This window comes from Lipophrys pholis (genome assembly GCF_963383615.2).
Source record: "Lipophrys pholis genome assembly, chromosome: 9".
Taxonomy (NCBI): domain Eukaryota; kingdom Metazoa; phylum Chordata; class Actinopteri; order Blenniiformes; family Blenniidae; genus Lipophrys; species Lipophrys pholis.
In genome coordinates, this window is record NC_137639.1 from 26,992,792 (window position 1) to 27,013,966 (window position 21,175).

A 21,175-nucleotide genomic window follows, 5' to 3' on the forward strand; every position below is an offset into this window, starting at 1 on the left:
GTCAGTTTTGCTAAATACTTATATTCTGCTGACCCACAGAATATAAGAGGTTTGCTAAATGCCTTGAACCCTGAATTTCGAAAGTACAAACAACCACTGAAATCGACTTATTGCACAGTATAGTGGATATTACTTTAATAAAGTAACACAAAAGCTCCACAAGCTTTGGCAGTAGCGTGTTACAATCTGATTTAATATTATAAGATCAGTTGTTTCAGTGGGTTTGCTACTTTTGACATTCAGGAGAAGAGTTGCAGAGCTGCTGCCTGCTTCTGTTTTACAGCTTTTTACATCAACATCATAAAAACCTGCAGCTTGGTTACTATTTGGCTGAAACTCATGTTTAGAAGAGGGACGCCTCATTAATCCCGAACTTCCTCAGTCCTCCTGAAAGACGTCCGACTGCAATAACATTGTCTTTAGCATCTCTAGAGAAACGTCAGCTTCCCTTTATAAAAAGCGGTGTTGGTGGATGATCTGTTTCGCTGCTACGTCTTGTTCAAATCGTTTGAAGAAAGGCTATAATCCAGAATCCAGAGCATCTTCCTCCTTGCATCACAGCAGCGTGTCCAGATGGGACGGTATCCAAAGTGAAGCAGGTTACTTTTTAGTTGATTGTAACTTCTGTTTTTTTTTTTTTAAAGAAGCAACTGTAATACGTACTATTTATCAGCACCTTGCGCAGCGCAGGTAACAAGCGTGTTGAAAGACGTGTGCAGACTCTTTTGTGGCGTCCGATCATGAGCTACAGATTCGGTCAATTAGACTGAGAGCTGTGTCTTTCATCTCTAGGAAGAGGGAATGGGATAAAAGCAAGTACAAAGACTGTAAAGACGCTGCAGCTTCACTGAAATAGACCTCCGCCGCCCACAGCCCAGATCTGCAGCGTGCATCCTGCAGCCTCGTGAAGCCGATTTTACTCGCAATGAAACGGGGCCGTCTTACTTCGTGCTGCAAATCTTGTGCGATTCCTTGAAACTCAATGACAAGTGACGTGTTCTATTTTTTGTAGGAGATCGACTTTGAGGGCTTCAAGGTCTTTATGCAAACATTCCTGGAGAGCGAACTCCCCGAAGAGTTCTGTCAACACCTCTTCATGTCGTTTAGCAACAAGGGGCCCAAACCCAGTCCCTCATCGTCTGACAAGCCCAGGGTCTCTGGTAAGTGTAGAAACCAAATTCCTCCGATCATAAACATTGCAGGTTGGGGAGGATTATGTTTTGCACCTCTCCCCCTCACAGCATTTCTTCAATGAATCGTTGTTGTCAATTTCCTCAATTAAGACACTTTAAGTCTGCCGTTTTCCACAAAAGTCTGAGCACTATAACTGTTTGTGTCATCAGGCAGCCTTCTCTTTTTTTTTTTTTTTTCCTCTGCCAAGTCCGTCCCGGTGGTTCGTGATGTAAATTGTAGCGTAGCGGCTGCCAATTGCGTTGGCAATACTCGTGTTTGTTTACGGCGTTCATACTAATATGTGGTAATGACTCACTGATTTTTAAAATGACACTTGTAACCAGCGTTGGTTCAGTCTGCACTCTGCAACTTGGCTCAACACCTCCCTCGCTGCCTACTATCGGCGATGAATAATGGAGGCTGCTCTTCCAAGAAGAGCAGCGAACCAAACACAATACACTGAAGTGAACTGTTGTTAGGCTGGGATATTTCCAACGCAAGCTAAAGAATAATTCATAATGAAGATGCAGTTTGCTGCTTGATTTTTATTTTAACTTTTCTCCTGCATAGTGATTAAAGCGACTTCCCTGTATACGTCAAATAATGATTCAGTGATGACATCAAGAGTGAGGTGTCTTTATGCAGATTGTTTTTGGTAAATGCAATCGTGTGTGTGTGTGTGTGTGTGTGCGTGCGTGCGTGCGTGCGTGTGTGTGTGTGCCGACACTTCGATGGTATAAGATTAGTATTTTGCTGAAGGAGGATTGTTAATTTTAAAAGCGAGAGCACAGTTATTGTTGTTGCGGGAAAAGCTATAGATTGGCAACGCGGCGTTGTCGTGGGTGGAGGACACAAACTCAGGACCAGTTGCAAACAGTAAGCGATGTCCATTAAAGTAGACGCCGGTCAGAACAAAGGTCAGAGTTACTATTCAACAGTCTAAGGAACACAGTAGGAATAACGCAGGAGAACACAGACGGACCAACACGGCCGTGGTGCACACGCACAGGACCAGCGTTCCGTCCGTCCACATGGAGACGGTGTCCACAGAGTTGGAGCATTTTCAGAAAGTTCCACCTTGGGAGCCTTTTTTAAACAGTTTAAAAACCCAAAATGCAACGAAACTCGTCAGTTTTCACTTGGAAACGGCCTTGAACTCACTGGGAGACGAGGCCGACCAGACACAGCAGACAATCGGGTCATCGGGGGGAGTAGAGGGAGCGCAGAGCTCCATCTGCCGTGTTTAAAAATGGCTTTTTTCCTAAAAACGCAATCCCGCAGTGAAATCCGTACCCTGTTACAATATGGAAACCTGCGGCTTATAGTCAAGTGCAGCCTATATCTGTACAAATTTAGTTTTTTCTTTTTAAATTAGGTGGGTGCGGCTTATATTCAGGTGCGCTCAATAGTCCGGAAATTACGGTACTCAGTACATAATGTTGACAACTTGCTTTTCTCCAACACAGACAAGGACAGAAAACGTTGTACTCTGAAAACCTTTCTTTGCCATTTAAAATTTTGGTTGTATAACACTTTGTTGTCAACGGCAACCAAAGGCAATGAATAGTGTCGTAGTCAGAGGTTTGAATTTTAGGGTATTCAGGTGTCCAAAATATGTCGCACTGGTCCAAACCAGCTCACTGGTGGTGCTGATCTGTCCTGCCGGGTTTTTACACATGGCAAAGAAGACATCAACTGCGATTCGTTAACAAAATTAACTTTTATGTATATTCTGAATGCTGCAGAAATCGTGCAGCCTGAGAAACAAACCGGCTCAACATCAGTCTGATCAGACTGTGTCTAAAATTTGCACCGATTTGTCTATAAAATCATAAACAAATATGATGTCGTTGGCATTTCAAAGGTATTAAGCTTTCATTCGCTGTTGAAATCAATATATACATTATCATGAGGAAGAAAAAGACTGTGGCTTTTTTAAAAGTCACATTACCTCAGATTCTCATTCTGTTCGAAGACTTTGCTCGGACTTGTCTTCCTTGTTTAGTTTAGTGGATCATTGACACTCACATCGATCCTCCAAGGTGGTGGAGCTCATTCCGTTGTATCCTGGCTGTGGCCTCCTCTTCGTATTGTTGAGGTTCTTTAAGGCTACAGCTTGTCCGTGTTTAATAAAAGATCCCTCATTGCAGATTTATGTGTCGACTGTGTCGCTTCTGCGCGGTCCCAGAAAACTTTGTTTCCCTAAGTGTTATCTTGTGTTTTATCTTCTAAAATGAATGACGCAACTTGACACAGACCAGAGTGGGAAAACATGGGGAAACTGTGTCGGTTCTGTTTGGCTGTAACGTCCGATGACCAAGTAAGATGCCTGCGACTTAATGTGAGCGGCCCGAACGCAGCAGGCCTGGGAGCAGTGGACACTGGAGGACGTTTTGACCTTTGGTCCGTCTCGCCGCAGGACTGAAGCTGATCAAAGGCAGCTCCACCCCTCTGAAGACTCCCGCCACGCCCCGGCCCCTGGACACGGTGCAGCTGAAGGACATCGTGTGTTACCTGTCGCTGCTGGAGGGCGGACGTCCCGAAGACAAACTCGAGTGTGAGTAAAGTTTTCAGAATTTCATAAAAGTTGCGTTTTCCCCCGTTTTCGGAGCGTATTTCAAATAGTTGGACCTTGTGAGCTCTTTCAAAAAGTTGCATTTTCAGTGGCTCCGACCATCGTTGTCGTGTAAACACACACCCATAACGCAACAAAAGCCCCTTGCAAATGGAGCCTGGAGCTCAGTTTAAGAGACAAATAAGAAGACATTGCGTGTTCAGGGTCTGACCTGCTTTTTGCTCAAACACAGACTGCAGAGCTGAACTCATGTCAGCACATGGAGAACATGAAACTTCTACAGTCGGACTATTAGTCCACCTGGCACTCCTAGAAAAAGAACTAGTTCACATGAGTGACTCAAGCTCAATTAATAGGAATTTTTCTCCTGAAATCCCAAAGTTGACGGTTTGATTCCACATCTCATTTGATCCGAGTGGAGGTCGAGAGCGCCATCATCAGGGTGAACCTCGTGAACAGTGTAAGCAGCCGGACTGCAGTGAAAAAAGCACGAATGAGCAACCGTTGAAAAATCATTTGACTTAAACTATTGTGGAAACGTTCTCTCAAAGAAAAGTAGGCAAAACTCAAAATTTTAAGTTGAAAAAGTTAACTTAATCTTTTAAGTTCTGCATTTAAGTAGGTCGAACTTTAGTCAAACTCTAAGTTGTTCTTACTTAAAATGTCCATTTGTATTCACTTAAAATGCCTGTTTGTAAATCTTCTGTGTTGTATTTACCTAAAATACTTACTTCTTTTCACTTCACCTTGGTAAAAGAATTTTTGACTTACCTCAGGATGCACCGATACCCGTGTCGGGTATCAGGTCCGATACTGTGTGGCTTACTAGTTCTCATTAAAGATCCCCGATACAACCCGGCGAGTATTACATGACATCATTCGTCAGCAGAATTTTTAATATTGAGAATGACAAATAAACAACAAAACGGTAAATGATATTCAACCAAAATATCGAGCGGAAGCGAACGATAGTTTGTTCAACACCAGCAACCTAATGAGCAGAGACATTCAGACCAGCAGAGTTAGTCTGATGTTACTCACGAGTTTAACGTCTCAGTGGAGTGTGAATTAGGCTTAATAATGACATTTAATTCATTAATACTTGTATTGGTACTCGGTATTGGCAAGTAACTTTTTTTTTTTAACCTAAATTCACTTAAAAAGAGTGAATTAGATCAGAAGATAAGCTTGACAGTTTTCTACAATTATCCTGTTTGTTTGCATCTTTATTCAGCTTTTGTTTTAATCTCATCATTTCGTTCACGCCAGTGGAGATAATCAGTGAAATGTCCCTCTTTCTTTTTCTTTTTCTTTTTACTTTGGCCAAATTTAGGGTTTGAGAATGTCTGGACACGAGGTCAGGCGAGCTGAAGCCTAAACTGATTCTGAAGCTAAATCAAATTGAATAAACTGTTCCTGCTTTTTATGACATGATCTGTAACACCTCTGCGATGGAATACCAGGACGCCTCACAGCAGCAGCCTTGACACACGTTTTAATTGCACTTATCACATCATTTATTCACAAGGTTACACCGCTTAATTGGGCAGTAGCCATTTTTTCCCCCTTGTTGCCTTAAATCCTAACTATCTGTTGAATTATTAATCGGCTTCCCGTCCATTAAATGCAGGAATGACTGAATAATTCAGCTGATGCTGGCTGTTTGTGTGGGCGTCACTAGTCGTCTCAGGGTTGACCTCTTCTTACAATCCACCTTTCTCTCCTGGGCTGAGCGCCTCCACATTAATCCTGTGGCGGATGGCTCCCTCTGCTGGTTTGTTTTAGCAACACAGCTTGGTTGTTTTCCGGCCCTTTTTCTTGGACTTTAATGATTTAAATGACTTGTGCAATGATCCTGCTGTCTAACCAACATATTGATATTCCACACTTGTGATTATCATCATTAAATCGTTGTTCCAGTTGTTTCCCTCCGTTTGTATGGAAATGTGTCATCGGTCTGTCTGTCATTCTAATGGTTGTCCTTTAAGTTCCCAGCCTGGTCTGGGAGTCCCTACATACCTGCTGTGTTTTCATGCTCTTCTGAAATGCAACATTTAAAAAAGCCAAAACTTTTAAGGTACATAGATACAAAAAACCCCCTAAACAAACAACAACCTCATGCAAGTTCCTGTTTCACACTGGTATTCATCCTGCGACTTTCTGTTTTCTCTGTGCATACCAGTCGCAAGAAGTCAAATTGACATTTTGGTGCAAAAAAAAAATATATAAAAATCCATTCATCCGTCTGCTATACTACTTTATCCAATCCCAGATTATACCTAGGAAAGGTCACCAGTTCATCACAAACACAGGAAGACACACAGACCGTCACACACTTTGTCACCAATGACCCACACATGCATCTTCTTGGACTGTGACAGGAAGAACATGCAAACCCAGAGCGAGGCGGGGATGTGAATCTACTAATCTCTGCTATGAATCAAGACTTTTCACCACTTCTCTCAACAATCCACTTACAGTACAGGCGAACCTTATTGGTCTCTGTGATCTCTCAAGTGCCCACAAGGGGGCGATCACCACACACTTAGAACATGTACAGACAAAAATACATGCAGGACAGCGGTGTAGCGAGAAGACGTCCTCAGTCTGTACAGCTTCTCTGTCGATCACAATTTTTCCAATTGGTTCGGATGCATTTCTGTTATTTAGCAAACTTTTCTTTCATTCCAATGAGGAGAAAATCCTACTTCAGGCTTTGGAGTCTGGTAATCTGGTTTTAACTGGGTTAAAAGCTAAAACGCAGCTTTAAATCCACGGTAACGTGACTATGTGAAATAGTTTGATACACTTGATGGATGTGTGCTGATCTAATCTAATTAATCCCAGAATAAGACTGCAGTCCAGGTATAGAACTCCAGAACACTTTTCTTCCCCCGGTCTCCGCCACGTTCGTACTGCAGGCAGTGTCCCATCATCCTTTGCTCTTTATTACCTCCTCCAGTCACCACAATCACCTACTCCCAAAACCGAACTCCAGGCCCCGGCGTCACTCCCCTCCTCACTTTGCACCAGAAGGTCACACTGCCCTCGGGAAGCCGCCCATTAGCTCCTCGTTAGAGGCCCGGCGAGCCGCCGCCTGACGTCAGCCTCTTGGGGCGTCGCCATCCAGGGTCGGGACGGTTTGGAGGCTTTCTATCAGTGAACACCAGGAAACCATCTGCGGCTCACGTTCTCGTCGTCGTCGTCATCACGACTCTCGCACACTCGCACACGTGCCGCGTCGTGACGTGAAGCGGCATCCAATCGCAGCCATTGTGTTCTGTTTTGTTTCCGTGGCGACGCTTTTAAGTGGTAATCTGGTTGGACACTTAAGAGTTGCAGCGTTCAGATGTGGGCTTTGTTTCGGGTGTGAATGCAGTGAAGCACACGGTGACATTTACACCAGAGAGTGCTGCAAGTGTCTCCTGCTGAAATAGATTAAAAAAAATATATATATATAAAAAATCACAGTGAGACTTTAAAAATTGCATACAGGGTGTTACCACTGTATGTCAACATGTCCTCTTTGTCTCCACAGTCATGTTTCGCCTCTATGACACAGACGGGAACGGCTCCTTGGACAGCTCGGTAAATGTTTTTTTTTTTAATGAATCTGTCGTGTTCAGATGTACAAAATAAGTATTTCATGTCCCAGCTCTGCTTCAATTCAACACTTTTCCGAGTAAAACTCACCAACTTGTAATTACTTTACAAGCATCTGTAACTTTTTTCTTTTTCTGTGACTTTTCACTTTTACATTTGAAGACATTTATCTGCACTCTCTCCTCCACATTCTGGATCATTTGCAGTTTTATTCTCAAAAACTTTGATTCAGAGTTGCAGTGAAAGGATCAAATCAGCTGAATGTGACATTTATTCACACTGAAGCTGCAGAAAATTATAAATTCGAGATTGATGGAGTTACAGCAGTGATGGTTTGAATGCCAAGATTTCATGTTTTATGGGTTTTGAATGCAACTCGTGTGCTTTATACACAGTGTGCGTACAGTATAGGTCGTTTTCAGCATGAATTATGATACAAGATGAATGACAATCTTTCTACTCTAATTTAAATGGAATAAATAAGTGAGGCGTCCTTCAGCCTCAATGATACTCAGCATTTTTTATTTTTTTTTTAAGTGCCTCAGTGATCCAGCCTGCCCCTACATAATAATGTCAACCCCCCCCCCCCCCCCCCCCGACACACACACACACACACACACACACACACACACACACACACACACACACACACACACACAAAACCACTGTAATTAAACCATCAGGCCTGCAGCTCTTCCCACGCTGCCTTTGTTTCCCCCCCCCTTGTGCAACCCTCCCTGCGCCCCAGAGTGACATTTACAACCCGCTATTACCGGCTGTTCGTCAGTCTATTCACGCCACAGACGTTTGGTGGCATGAGCCCGTGAAGGCCGCCGCACACAGGAAGGTAAAACACTGTGTTTTGGTGCCTGTAATGACCGACTGTGGCCTCGCCGCAGGAGCTGGAGCACATCATCTCCCAGATGATGCACGTGGCCGAGTACCTGGAGTGGGACGTGACCGAGCTGAAGCCAGTAAGATCTGTTACACCGAACACGCACTTATTGATCCATGCGGAGACGGTACGTTAACTGATATGAAGACTGAAGGGTGACGGTAAAGCTTTGCACAACAGTGTCACTCTTAAAGCTGCTGTCACACAGACTGAGCTTGAGCAGTGAATATTACCATTCAGTATTAGTGTTTAGTTTAAAAGATAATTACAAATTTATTGACACATTGTGACATTGAGATTATAAATCTAATGTGCACTGTTGTTTTTATTTATTATTATTATTACTATTGATAAAAACTTAAATATTGATGTGCATAGTGTTGAATTACTTATTTTATTGTGATTACAGTAGCTTTTACCGATTTGCTTGTAAATTGTGGTGAATTAGTAATACTTAGAAATATGAATATAATGAATGCAATAAATTCTGAACTTATGTGTGACAATACTGACAGGTAATAATCTTGAATAGAGTTTCTGTAAATCGGTTGTAGAGGTGTTGTGTCCCTCTTCAGCCTCAAGAATCACTATTACACCAAACTCCTGTTCATTGGAGGAACACCTCATTAATTCTGACGCTTTACTGACTTCCTCAAGTAATTTCAACATTAGCCCAGATCCAGAGTTGTGTATGTATGTATATATATATGTATTTCTAAGATCTGTCCGCATGTTTTTGATTTATAATTTTATATCATATTTCTTTTGTTGTCATTCAATCATAAATCCATTTATTTCCAGAACAGCTGTAATGCTGAGTTCTGCATTAATGTGAAACAAGTATCCTCCATAGTAGACGGCAAGCAACTGAAAATATCAGATGGAAATAATGACTGTTTATTTATATTGTTTGTTTGTTTTGCTTTTTTATTTATTTATTTTTTGCTTTTGGAAGTAATGACCGTTTAACCTCAACAACACCAGTGGATTTTTTTAACGATTTATTAGATTGACACACAAAGTGCAAAACAACTGGCATTATAGTGAGAAAGAAACAAATAAATAATCCTAAAATAAAGTTTCAGAGCGACTAGTTCACACTAATTTATATAAGATAAGATAAGATATCCTTTATTTATCTCACGTGGAGAAATTTGCAGTGGTACAACAGACAGGATAGTAAAAAAGAAAAGAAGCACACACAGCAGAAAATTCACTAACTGAGTAGTGAAAAAAGTGACTAATTCCTCAAAAGCTTTGTTGTGACGTCTCTCCGGTTCTTGCAGATCCTCCAGGAGATGATGCAGGAGATCGACTACGACCACGACGGCACCGTGTCCCTGGGGGAGTGGATCCAGGGAGGCCTGACCACCATCCCCCTGCTGGTGCTGCTGGGCCTGGAGACGGTGAGTCCAGAGCGGGACCACCCGGTGGGGGGGGACTGCTATGAATATATAGAAAATCTGACATGTCAACTGGGATTCTATATATGATGAATTGATTTTTATCTTATTTTTACATATGAATCATTGATATTTCCTCTGGGCTCGTAGTTATTGTTAATGATTCTATCTTATGGTTGGTGTGTCTGATGACGGTCCGGTCATTAACTTAACTGGCTATGGTGGACCTCGGTTCAAATCCCAGCTAATATTTACCATCTCGTGTCAAAACTTCTATTGAATTGATTTGACGACCACAAAGAAACACAAGCTCGTATACTTACTTTAATGTATTTAAAATGAAAAGACAGCTTTATTGTCAGGACAACAAATTATTTGAATTATGGTGAAAAAATAAACAGTAATCATAAAGTATACAATACAGAGCTGAGGGGGGACAGGTGAATAATAGTGATTAAAATGTATATTTTAATGTAAGTAACTGCCATTTAATCTAGTTTCAAAATCTGTTAAAATCTATTACTAATAATAATATTAACAGTTGAGTTGCTGGTTCTTTTTCCCTTGAATAATAGGCAAACTATCCACTCCTGAACTCGTTCACTTATTATTTATACGTGTTGTTATGCGAGGCGTCTGAATTCATGACATGTATTTATATCTTTATTTTGACTGATGTATTTTAAAGATCTGGGAAATGCTGCAAAAGCTAAAACTCAGCCTTTGGGTTGGTTTTCGCTCAACATCTTCCGCCTGAAGATCTTTTTCTCTCACATGCTGCAAGTGCAAATTGACTTTAGCGGCGTCTCCTCTTACCTTATTTCATTTCAGTTCAGCAAAATGATTATGTTAATGACTCTCAGGTCCCAGGAGTACATTTACATGTATTATTTAATGAGTCGCTGTAAATTACCGTGATTCACAGTGTCAACTAAATTATTGAAATTTCAAATATAGATCTAAAGAGTGCTGTTTGTCGCTGCTGCTTGTTTTTTTTTTCTTTATTCTAACAGGGCACGTCTCCCTCGTCTCATCTGTACTTTCTGTTTTTCCCCGTATATCATCATAGTTTGGGATTGATTTGATTGATTGATTGATTTGAGGATGTGTTGGGTTTTTTTAAGCTGATTTATTGCCATTCAGACGTCACACCACCGTTTAGAATGACGTTACACTCTCAGACTTTAGGAATAAAAATAAAAACAGAACCAGTTTTGAAGCAGTGCAAAGACACTCCTCTCTACTCAAAAATCTTATTGCACACTCACAATTCGTCCGTTATTGCTGTGCGTTAAACCAGGGGTGTGAAACGTGAAGCCCCGCCCCGCCACAACCACAAAGCAAACTGTAGAAATGTATAACCAAGTGACCACAACACTGAGACATAAGCTATGGCATTGGCATGAGAGCGGGTGAATTTGCAAAAACTTGCATAAATGCAACAACTATAAGACAAGTTTTTGGGACATTTCACTTTTTTATTTTTATTTTGCTCCAGAAGGTTTTATTAAAAGTCGACTTTATGTTGAGATTGTAGCAATTTTCATGAGCAATTGTTTGATTTTGCGAAACTGTAGACGCTGTCGTCACGTATCCGCCGCACCGCAAAAAAGAAAAACATCAAAGTTTAAAAAGGTCAAGGTTTATTCAAGATGAAATTAAGATATGTCGAATGAAAACTCGATCGTGTCGCAGGCTCCGATGGACGCAAGTCGATGTGATCGCGCAACAACTGACGGAACGTGAGCGGAGCTTTCGTTTTTGTTTACATCCTGCATACTTTTTAGAAAACCGCAGTGTGTAGCGGGAATTAAACAATCTGGCAGAATGCAGTGGTGCGTCCAGACATCCAGGAACCTTTGGTAACTTGGATGATTTTAACAGCCGGATGATATGAACGTCAAAACTCAGAAGTGAGATTGACCCTTCGCCCTCCGTCTAACGAGCAAACACTGGAGATGCATCAAAAGCATGAGGGGTTCAATTAGGGGGAGTCCCCAACATTTAGATTAACTAATGCCTCTTTGGGGGCCCCTTTGAGCTCCCGGCCCTCAGTAATTATATTACCCTGCTGCAAATCCTCCAACAGCAAGATGGAAACTATTCAGAGCTGCTTTGATATGGTCACTTTTAAATCAGTCTAAATCACACTGTCTAGCTTTGACATGAGCCCTTAATAACAGTTTGATGGTTTATATGCACCCTGGATTTCATCCCATTCAGTCAGTGGGTCAATCCAATGTTACCCTTCATCAGTATTGAAGATGAATCTCTTCCCAATCAAGCATGGTCGTTTTTTTTTAATGAAACGTCACCGCCAAATAAACAAACTTCCAATCAAGAGTCTGATAAGGAAAAGACTTGAGGAGCAGAGATGACGCGAACACTTTTGTCAAATCGGGTAGAAATGTGTGCGCATGATGTGATTTTAATCAGATTGATTGTGATCTATGTAACTACTGTTATAATATCCAATAAACTAATAATATCAAGATTAAGGGACAGACACATGAGGATCTTTCCATTAGTGGAGGACGTTTCCTCCTCGTGTTTGGGTGGCTGTTACACTGCCTGTTTGAAAATGTCTGTGTACTCTGATTATTCATTACTTTGCTCAAGAGGTTTAAAATGAATAGAGTAGAATAGAGGGAAATTATTTTACAGTGATGCCTCATACAAAATAGGACAAATATCAAATAACACAGATTAAATATTAAATAAGTATTTATTAAATGTTTAATACATATTTATGACGTGATTTATGAACAATCAACTAAGTTTAGGAAATTTGTTATTCGCTACTTGAGATTTTTTTTCTTTGTGATTCATAAAAAACATCACTGTTTACACTTTCCTGTGGCTTCATGAGCTCGTGTGTGTATGAGCCTCAAACGAATGAGGACTCCTGCAGTTCACAATATCTCCACTAGGTGGAGGCATTTGACAAACTATGACAAATTCCAACCGGGCAGCTTATTTTTATTTATGAATGAATATTACTATAAAGGGAGATCATCAGATCCTTTCCCCTGAACTCTCCGCTCGGCACTGACTGTAACATTAAACAAAATCACTCATCATTAAAGTGATTCACGTCTAATTAGGCAATAAAATCGCTTAAATATAATCCCTTAACGTGTTTTTTTTTTCCCCTCTTCACTGCAGAATGTAAAAGATGACGGGCAGCATGTGTGGAGACTGAAGCACTTCAACAAGCCTGCCTACTGTAACCTGTGTCTCAACATGCTAATTGGACTGGGGAAGCAGGGACTCTGCTGCTCATGTAAGGAACTCACTTTCCAGGAAGGGATTGAGGAAAAACACACATTTATTTAGAGAGATACGACGCTTTATTGTGCTTGACGTGAATATATATTTATGGCCTGCTGGCCTGTGATTGGGAGTGAAAATGGAAATGTCACTGGAAACAGTTGAATTGAGAAAATTGGCTCTCTCACGATATCTTTTTAAGATATATGATTTGTTATACATACGTTTCTACACCACATCCGTCAGTAGATCTCACTGACTGTATGAAACATCTGTCCCTTCTCCCCTCTGAGTGTCTTATCTTTCTTGTTTAGGGGCTTTAGAGAAAATAAAACCCCGGTTGTTTTTTTTCTTGTGTGTGTGTTTTCCCAGTCTGCAAGTACACCGTTCACGAGCGCTGCGTGGCTCGTGCTCCGCTGTCATGCATCAAAACCTATGTCAAGTCCAAGAAAAACACAGAGGTGCGTCCAATTGAAGTGTTTACCTGTCGGCACGCTTGGATCGGCAATGCTCCACGGAGCTTTGGTCAAGGGCCTCTCTTCCTCTAATGGGATTGAAACAACTCAATCTGCTACTAAGCATTGCTAATTACCAGGATAATCTGAGTTTAGAGATGGGGTACACACACACACACACACACACACACACACACACACACACACACATACACACACACACACACACACACACACACACACACACACACACACACACACACACACACACAGGAGAGTATTTTCTGTTTCTGCTTGTTTTTGTTGTTTCTCTTTGCTTGTTTGCTGATTGCCCCGGCTTTGTTTCTCTGCGGCGCGTTTCCTTTCTCCCTTCCTTCCCTCTCTATATGCCGCCTCTGCCTCTCTCCGCAGGTAATGCATCATTTCTGGGTGGAAGGGAACTGCCCCACCAAGTGTGACAAGTGTCACAAAACCATTAAGTGTTACCAGGGCCTGACTGGGCTCCACTGTGTGTGGTGTCAAATCACGGTAAGCCGCCACCCAGGGAGAGGCAGCCACCTCCTCATTATATTCCCACTGCTTTTTGTTGTTTAGGGTTTTTGCACGTCGGATACCTCGCAAGTCATACCCACCAATTTACACTCGGAAAACACTTGTTTGCAGTCGCGGGGGTTAATGGGAAATAGAGCGGATCCAATGACGCGCGTTAAGCAAATGGATCAGGAGCGCGCGTCTGAGAAAGCTCACATCCCGACGTTGTGCCGCCGCTGGTTGTTAATAACGCTGCTGCCTCCTCCAGCTCCATAACAAGTGTGCCTCCCACGTGAAACCCGAGTGTGATTGCGGACCCCTGAAGGATCACATCCTGCCCCCCAGCTCCATCTGCCCCGTCGTCCTGGTAAGAACTTCCTTCCTCTCCGGTCAGCACTCCGCCACCCCCCCACCCCCCACCCCAAAAAAAACCGGTTGACTCCGACCCGGTTTGACTTTGTGTTATCCAATCGTCAGCCTGCGCTCCCCCGCTGAGCTCTGATCCTGCAACAATTTGTCGAAGTTTGAGGCTATTTCCAAACTGGAACAAGTCTGTGCGAGAAGAGAAAAAAAAACTGTTACTGTAAAATGTCAAACATCCAAGTTTCAACTTCAGTTTTTTTGGGGGGAGTGAGCCAGACCAGAAAACTTCAAAATCAGCAGGAAACTTTATGAAATGTCTTTGATGTTTTCCAAATGCTTTGATTATTGGATTATAGCAGTTAATTCATATTATTCTGAAGTTTTCCATAGAATTCTTCTGGAACACTTAACTGTCAGAACGTTCTCCATGATGTTCACCAGATTACACGATTTATCGTAGTTTGCTGGAAAATAAAGCACAGAGGATTTTAATTTCTGCGTTAAAGTGTTAAACTGTTGAGTTGCATCATAGTCAGAGCCGTCAGGAACTTAATTCTGTTTGAAGTTTAATTATATCTGTGTGTACGTTTACACTGACTCTCCGTTTTTGACTCCCGAAATGTCGTTTTCATTGTTAATCTCAACCTGTTCCAGCTTTAAACATGAATATATCAGTGTCTTCGGGCGCACCGAGTGTTTGATCTGTTCAGATCTGTCACACTTTTTCCTGAGTGTCCTGAATGAATCTTCAGTTTTGGATCCTGTGTGTTTGACCTTCCTGACTGCAGGAAAGACAGACGACGCTGAGGAAAGACTCTCGATCCAGCCAGTCCAGCCGAGGGAAGATGCAACGAGCCAACTCGGTCACAGTGGACGGCCAAGGACTTCAGGTCAGCCTCCTTTCTCTTAACTTCCATTGTTTACATTTCATTTTGATGTTAGGTCGGAGGTTTCGATAGGAGAAGACCTTGTCCCCTTTTCAACCATCGTTTTAATGCATATATTCAATTGAATTTCAATTCAACTTTATTTACAGAACACCAGATACAACACAGTCATTTCTAGTTTCTTTTAACGGAGCGAAACCCAACAAATCCATGTATAAGATAAGAAATGAACCAAATAAATAATATATACCCGAGGTGTCGGTAGTCTATCATTCAGCAGGCCTGAGGGAGGAAGCTCCTCCTCATCCTCTCTGCGTTTGCCGTCAGGCAGCGGTAGCGCCGCCCTGGTGGCAGCATGTGGAACAGTCGCAGCTCACTCACAGTCTTCCTGGCCTTTAACCTGCATCGTGTGTTAAAAACGTCCTGCAGGTTGGGGTTTCTGGACTATCTTGACCAGCTGCATCAAACCACCAGCAGGCGTTTTATCAGGAGGTTCTTAGTGAAGAATGAAGAGTTACAGCTTCTGATTTACATGTAAAAATAAATTGATGGCCTCTGTAATTGAGCCAGAAATAGAAAGGTAGGTTCTTAATCTTAAGTCCTGCTGATTCATTTTCCACCGGCAGCGTGGCTTGTTTGAGGGAGACCTTCCAGTGTTTTGGGCTGTGTTGTCCTGGCGGAGCTGTGGGACGGACGGGGACTCTGCGGGCCCCGCTGCTCGTCAGCGTCACTCTGCAGAGCTCCGTCCTCCATGACGTCTGTCAGCCGGCGCGCTCGCGATGGAAGCCCGCCGCCGCCCGTCTTCCGCGTGGCTGCGAGAGAAATAAGATGAATCATATCCCAGGCACATCCATCTCTGCCTCTCGCCGGCTAACCAGCGTAATAATCAAGATTATTATTTATAATTACAGGAAGTAATGGATCACTCTGGACTGGACAGGGAGCTCATTAATTCACCCTTAGCCTGCTGGGTTAGCAGACAGGGGGAGTTAAGTGCTTCATCTGTGTCAGGGAGAGAGAGAGAGCCGGGCGAGTTGTTGCACACTAACTGCAGGAAGGGCCACTCCAGCGAGGGCCTCTGGGTCGCCACTTGTTTATGTGGCACTGGGAGAGTTCGGGCCTCCGGCTGCTCGGAGACGCTGGGAAATCCTCTTGACGCGTCATCAAAACCGCTGACGAATACAACCGCAGACCTTTGAATAGATTCACTATGTTGGCTGGTCTAGATAAGAAACTGGTTGTTATTCGATTTCTGGATTATTGACGTGAACATGTAAATACCCCAATACTGTCTTGTTATGTATTTATGTTTTATGGTTTATGTCCTTCTTTTACATCTAAAGGAGGAAGAACTAAGTGACATTGTGAAACAAAACAAAAAAATAACATGTACGTTCGCACAAAGAGAAGAGTTTTAAATGAATTGAAGATGTGACCGTCGTGGTTGAAATGACAGGCTTGTTAAGTCTTGTGTCATTATGTACGTGCTCCTGGAGAAAACTGACGAATGACTGAAACACATGAACCAGGATTTTCCAATTATGAGACATCTGAAGTGAATCTGAACAGATTTGATTATTATGATTATCTGATTGCTCCCAGTCATAAACCTCAGGGTCACGTGAATAGACTCACTGGCAATAAATGTCATTCTATTCTAATTTATAACCACGCAGAAGCGAAACAAACAGCCTCATGTCATCAGGATCCACATCACAGGCTTCAAAAATGTGTTGTATTCTATTTTATTCTATTCTATTCAATTCTATTCTACTTCAAAGTGTTTTACTTTAACGAACATGTCCAGCTTGTAATGAAAAAGGTGGATTAAAAACAAGAAAAGATAAAAAGAAAAAACACAATGAAATCTAAATCACCACAGCAAATAAAAGTAGAACGTAAAAGGCAAGGCAAGGCAAGGCAGTGATTGGGAATATACTAGAGTTTATATTCATTTTACACAGAATACATAGATGAATAATGTGTATTGCACACAAGAGAACAATGATGGACTTTAAGAAGTGAAGTGTGTCGGGGTTAATCAGTTTAAGGGGGATATTTCTGTGTTCAGTGTTAAAGAAGCAGTACAACATGAAATCAACTGTGTCTGTACTGAAAGGTCTCCATCCTGGGTTTAGAACAACTTGGAGTTGGAACCATCCTGCAGTTTTCAGTTTGCTTCTAATATTTGGAGCATAAAAAACAAAAAACAGGTTCTACACGTTTCTTCCTGACTCTGGCGACAGAAAGCAGAACGGTACAGAAGGTCTGAGATGTGTTTTGTTGCTATTTTGGGCAAAATATGAGGTGAAACTGGAGCTTAAACCTTTCAAATAAGATCCTTTTACAGTCTGGTTAGTCACCTCTTCGAAGGCCTTTTTGGTTTTCGTCTGTATTTTTTACATTTCCTCTTAAATTTTACTTCACACCTGCAGTGGTTGTCCAGAAATATTTGATTGTGAAATTCTAAATCCACTGGCATACAGAAACAGTTTATTCAGTTAATTCCTGCTTCTAAGTGTGATTACTACTTGGTCCACTTTGAATTAAACCTCAGGAAGTAAGAATTAACAAGAAAAGTATCACTCAAGCCTGCTTAAGTTCGCTTTAAGAGACATTTAAGTGACATTAGAAACTGAAGAACTAAACTGTTATATGAAAGTATCTAACCCTGACTTATGATTAAGACAGATTGATATGCATGTTAGATTCACTACTATGTTGATGGTTATCGTCCTGCTTCAAACGCGGTTCATATAAAAGGAAGAGAAGACTCTGACTTGATATATTTTTAGAGCTAGTGGTCTAAGAATCCTCTCCACTGCTCTCTATAATTAGATATCATAATTAACACAGGATTAACTTTATAGCCAAGCAACTTCTCCGTCACTGGGGGCTCGCGCCTCGCCTCCGCCAGGTAACAAGAGAAGCCGCGGCGGCTCCGATGACGGGCTGTACGTACTGGATAAAACGTCTGAGGGATACGGCTTGAAAGTGAATTCCTGTGAAGCATCCTGCAGTCTCCAAACACCGACGGTTTGTTTTGACATCTCCCATTCAGATCACAACAATAGAGGGCACTCATCCTCTGCTAGTGTTTGTCAATCCGAAGAGCGGGGGGAAGCAGGGCGAGCGGTAAGTACACAATCTGTCTCAACACGCTACAAGAGGCCCGTGAAGCCGCCGCTCCACGGCTCAGCCGCACGGGGGAAGGCAGCAGCATGGCCTCTGGCTGCCAAGTGCGGCAGGCTTACTTAGTCAAATAAAAACACCAATAGCATTTACCTAAAGCGCTGGCTTGGCTGTGTCTACTGTCGGCTCACACACACACATGAACACACACACACATACACATGAACACACACACTGCCTCTCCGCTGACACCCTCCTCACTGTCACGTCCCCCTTCTTTAACCCAGGGCTAATTGGGTTATTACTGAAACATATTCATTCACTCCTTATTACGCCAGCCACTCATTTGTTTAAATTATGAGATCAAAATATGACTTCAGCCAGTTGATATAATGAAATTGAAATTAAAATGAATTAGTCTTTCTAATGGCTTCTCCTCAAGGGGACTTTTTTTCGGGGGGTGTGTCCCACCCCGCTGCCCAGTCCGCCGCCTCGTCACGTTTCAATCGGATCCGCGCCCGACGCCGTAAATCTCCAGGTTTTTGAGAGATTGAAGCCCGGAGTTCATGTTTCCTCTTTATCTTCACTCCTTCAGGATCTACAGAAAGTTCCAGTACCTTCTGAACCCGAGACAAGTGTACAACCTGGCCAAGAACGGACCCATGCCGGGGTATGTTCGCCTTCATCTATTAGCAGAGTTTTACAGGGTCTTCGCTTGTGTTTTTAAAATAAACGAGGAGAAAAATGGACGAGGATGCCCAAAGGGGGCCTCCAGGGACTTCTTGTTAAGTTTTCCAGGTGTGTTTTTCTTCTGAACACAGAGCAGATTTTGTTTGTGGGAATTTGTTCTGCAATTATGGGCCGTTAAAGAAATCACTCTGTGTGTGATGTGTTTTTACTTTAGGAGATGAGAAACACAAGATCGTTGACACAAATATTAAACTCCGAGTGAGTCTTTGTAGGAACAAGTACTTCTTTAAAACAATCTTGACTCTCGATGACTCAAACTGTTTTTATAAATAAATTTCATCACAAACTTTCAAAAGTAAGTAAAGAAATCTTTCAAGATTAAGAGACAATTTATCAATTAAAAATGTACTAAATCATATATATGAGATAAATAATACAAAAATGAATTGTAAACCTGTAATAAGCAGCCAGAAATCAAGCTGAGAAACTTTCAGACATATAAATTATAGCACTTTAAAAAAAATACATATCTTGATCGACCGAAAAATAAAAACCCACTGAGTGTATATAAACAAACATTATGCCTTAAAATTTGCATTTATTTTTAAGTAAATTCTATTGTATTGCAATTTGTTTTCTTCTATTTTTCATTTTTGTTTAATTGGATTTATTTATTTATAATTGACTACTGCTTTGAGTACTGGGCAACATTTGACTACTTTCAAAAAGAAGATACTGCAAAAAAAAAAAAAAAATTTTTTTAAATTTCATATAAATTGTCTTTTCTTTTTTTTTTTGACTCTACTCATCTCAAACCAGAGAGAAAATAAAAGAGTGAAATGAAACAAAGGAAGCGAACCTCAAACTCCAAATCCGTCCCTTTGTTTGTTACCATCCGCTAATGATCTTCTATTTACCAAACATATCAGTGTTTTCTGTTGTTGCTCACATATAATAGTGGCCATCACATGCAGGAGAGGCCCTCAGCATTAAGCCCTCCTCTCGGCTCCTTCACGCAGCTCAGACACAAATGAGGTGGGTTCACACATAACCAATCCTGGAGACGGCGGTATCATGCGGTAGCCGCCAACGAGCCGCGCCTCCATATGCATAAGGCTGTATGTGCCGGGAGAGCGGGCGACACAGATGATGGCGAGGGGTAAAAGTCTCGCCATACCACATGTGATCACGCATACAGACCAGCGGCTCGCCGCAGGCCGGCTGTGCCGGGCAGCGCCGGGTTTCCTATGGTTCACGTCTGTGATTAAGACGATGAATGGATGATTTCCATGCATAAGGCTCCCTCGGTTCGCCGTTTCCAACACACAGGAATGCTTCACAGGGCGCCGTGCCGCCACGTTGTTTGGCTCTGATTAGATCTGAAAACAGAATCTTTGGGGACTTATAAAAAATAAATACCCAGCAGCACACACACACACACACATACGGGCAAGAAAAAAAATCGGACCAACAACTTTTGCAGACTGACCTTGCGCTCGGTGTTTCTCGTCTTATCGACGTGGGCTGAAGCGTCACCTGCCTCTCAGGATCTGCTTCCAGAGCTTCTCCTTTGAGCTGAGAAAACATCCCCGGTGACCTCTCCCTGGCTGTAACCTTGTTAATATTTTGTCAAGTGTACTCGGCACGTTGTTAGCAGGGCGAGCGGTCACGGTCGGACACTGCAGGCCGAGGCAGCACCGCGCACCGCTGTCAATTAGCAGCCCCGCTAATGCGATTACAGCAAATTAAGTGTTTGTTTCTTGGTATTTAAACATCCCCAAAGTTGCCTTTCATGTTGGCGGCCGTCTGTTTTGCGTCTAATATGGTTTGCGGTCCCAGTTGGAGAGTAATTGAGCGAATCATTTACCCGCCATACGAGACTCAGAGGCTGGCTCATTCAGTTAGGGCTTTGTTATTGTGAAGGAACGGAAGAAGTTGGACTGAACATTGCCTGTCATGATCCAATTAGTCCTCCAACAGGCAGGCGAGCTCACTGAATGAATAATTATCAATGCCACATGTGTTATTTTGTGGTATTAGACGGGGCTTGTAGTGTGCTGTGGCGGTGGGATCAAAACTGTACTAATGATATGCAAGATGTGGGGGTTAATGTCAAATCTTACAAAAAAGAAAGCTTAAATAGAGGTAAATGTTATTCGCTATGACAAAATACTAAAGGCAAACAGATAAAATGATGA

At 42.2% G+C, this 21,175-nt stretch overlaps 1 protein-coding gene across 1 annotated transcript in view; it reads left to right on the forward strand.

Moving 5' to 3' along the window:
- dgkb (diacylglycerol kinase, beta) overlaps positions 1–16,522 on the forward strand; it is a 30,358-nt gene extending 13,836 nt beyond the window's left edge. Inside the window, exons 5-14 of the mRNA XM_080471969.1 lie at positions 1,013–1,160; positions 3,593–3,730; positions 7,287–7,336; positions 8,251–8,325; positions 9,533–9,652; positions 12,815–12,932; positions 13,292–13,380; positions 13,786–13,902; positions 14,174–14,272; positions 15,057–16,522. Of these exons, the coding sequence (XP_080328095.1) occupies positions 1,013–1,160; positions 3,593–3,730; positions 7,287–7,336; positions 8,251–8,325; positions 9,533–9,652; positions 12,815–12,932; positions 13,292–13,380; positions 13,786–13,902; positions 14,174–14,272; positions 15,057–15,227 (1,125 nt within the window). The 3' untranslated portion in view covers positions 15,228–16,522. The remainder of the gene's footprint in view (positions 1–1,012; positions 1,161–3,592; positions 3,731–7,286; positions 7,337–8,250; positions 8,326–9,532; positions 9,653–12,814; positions 12,933–13,291; positions 13,381–13,785; positions 13,903–14,173; positions 14,273–15,056) is intronic.
- The last annotated feature ends 4,653 nt before the right edge of the window (positions 16,523–21,175 follow it).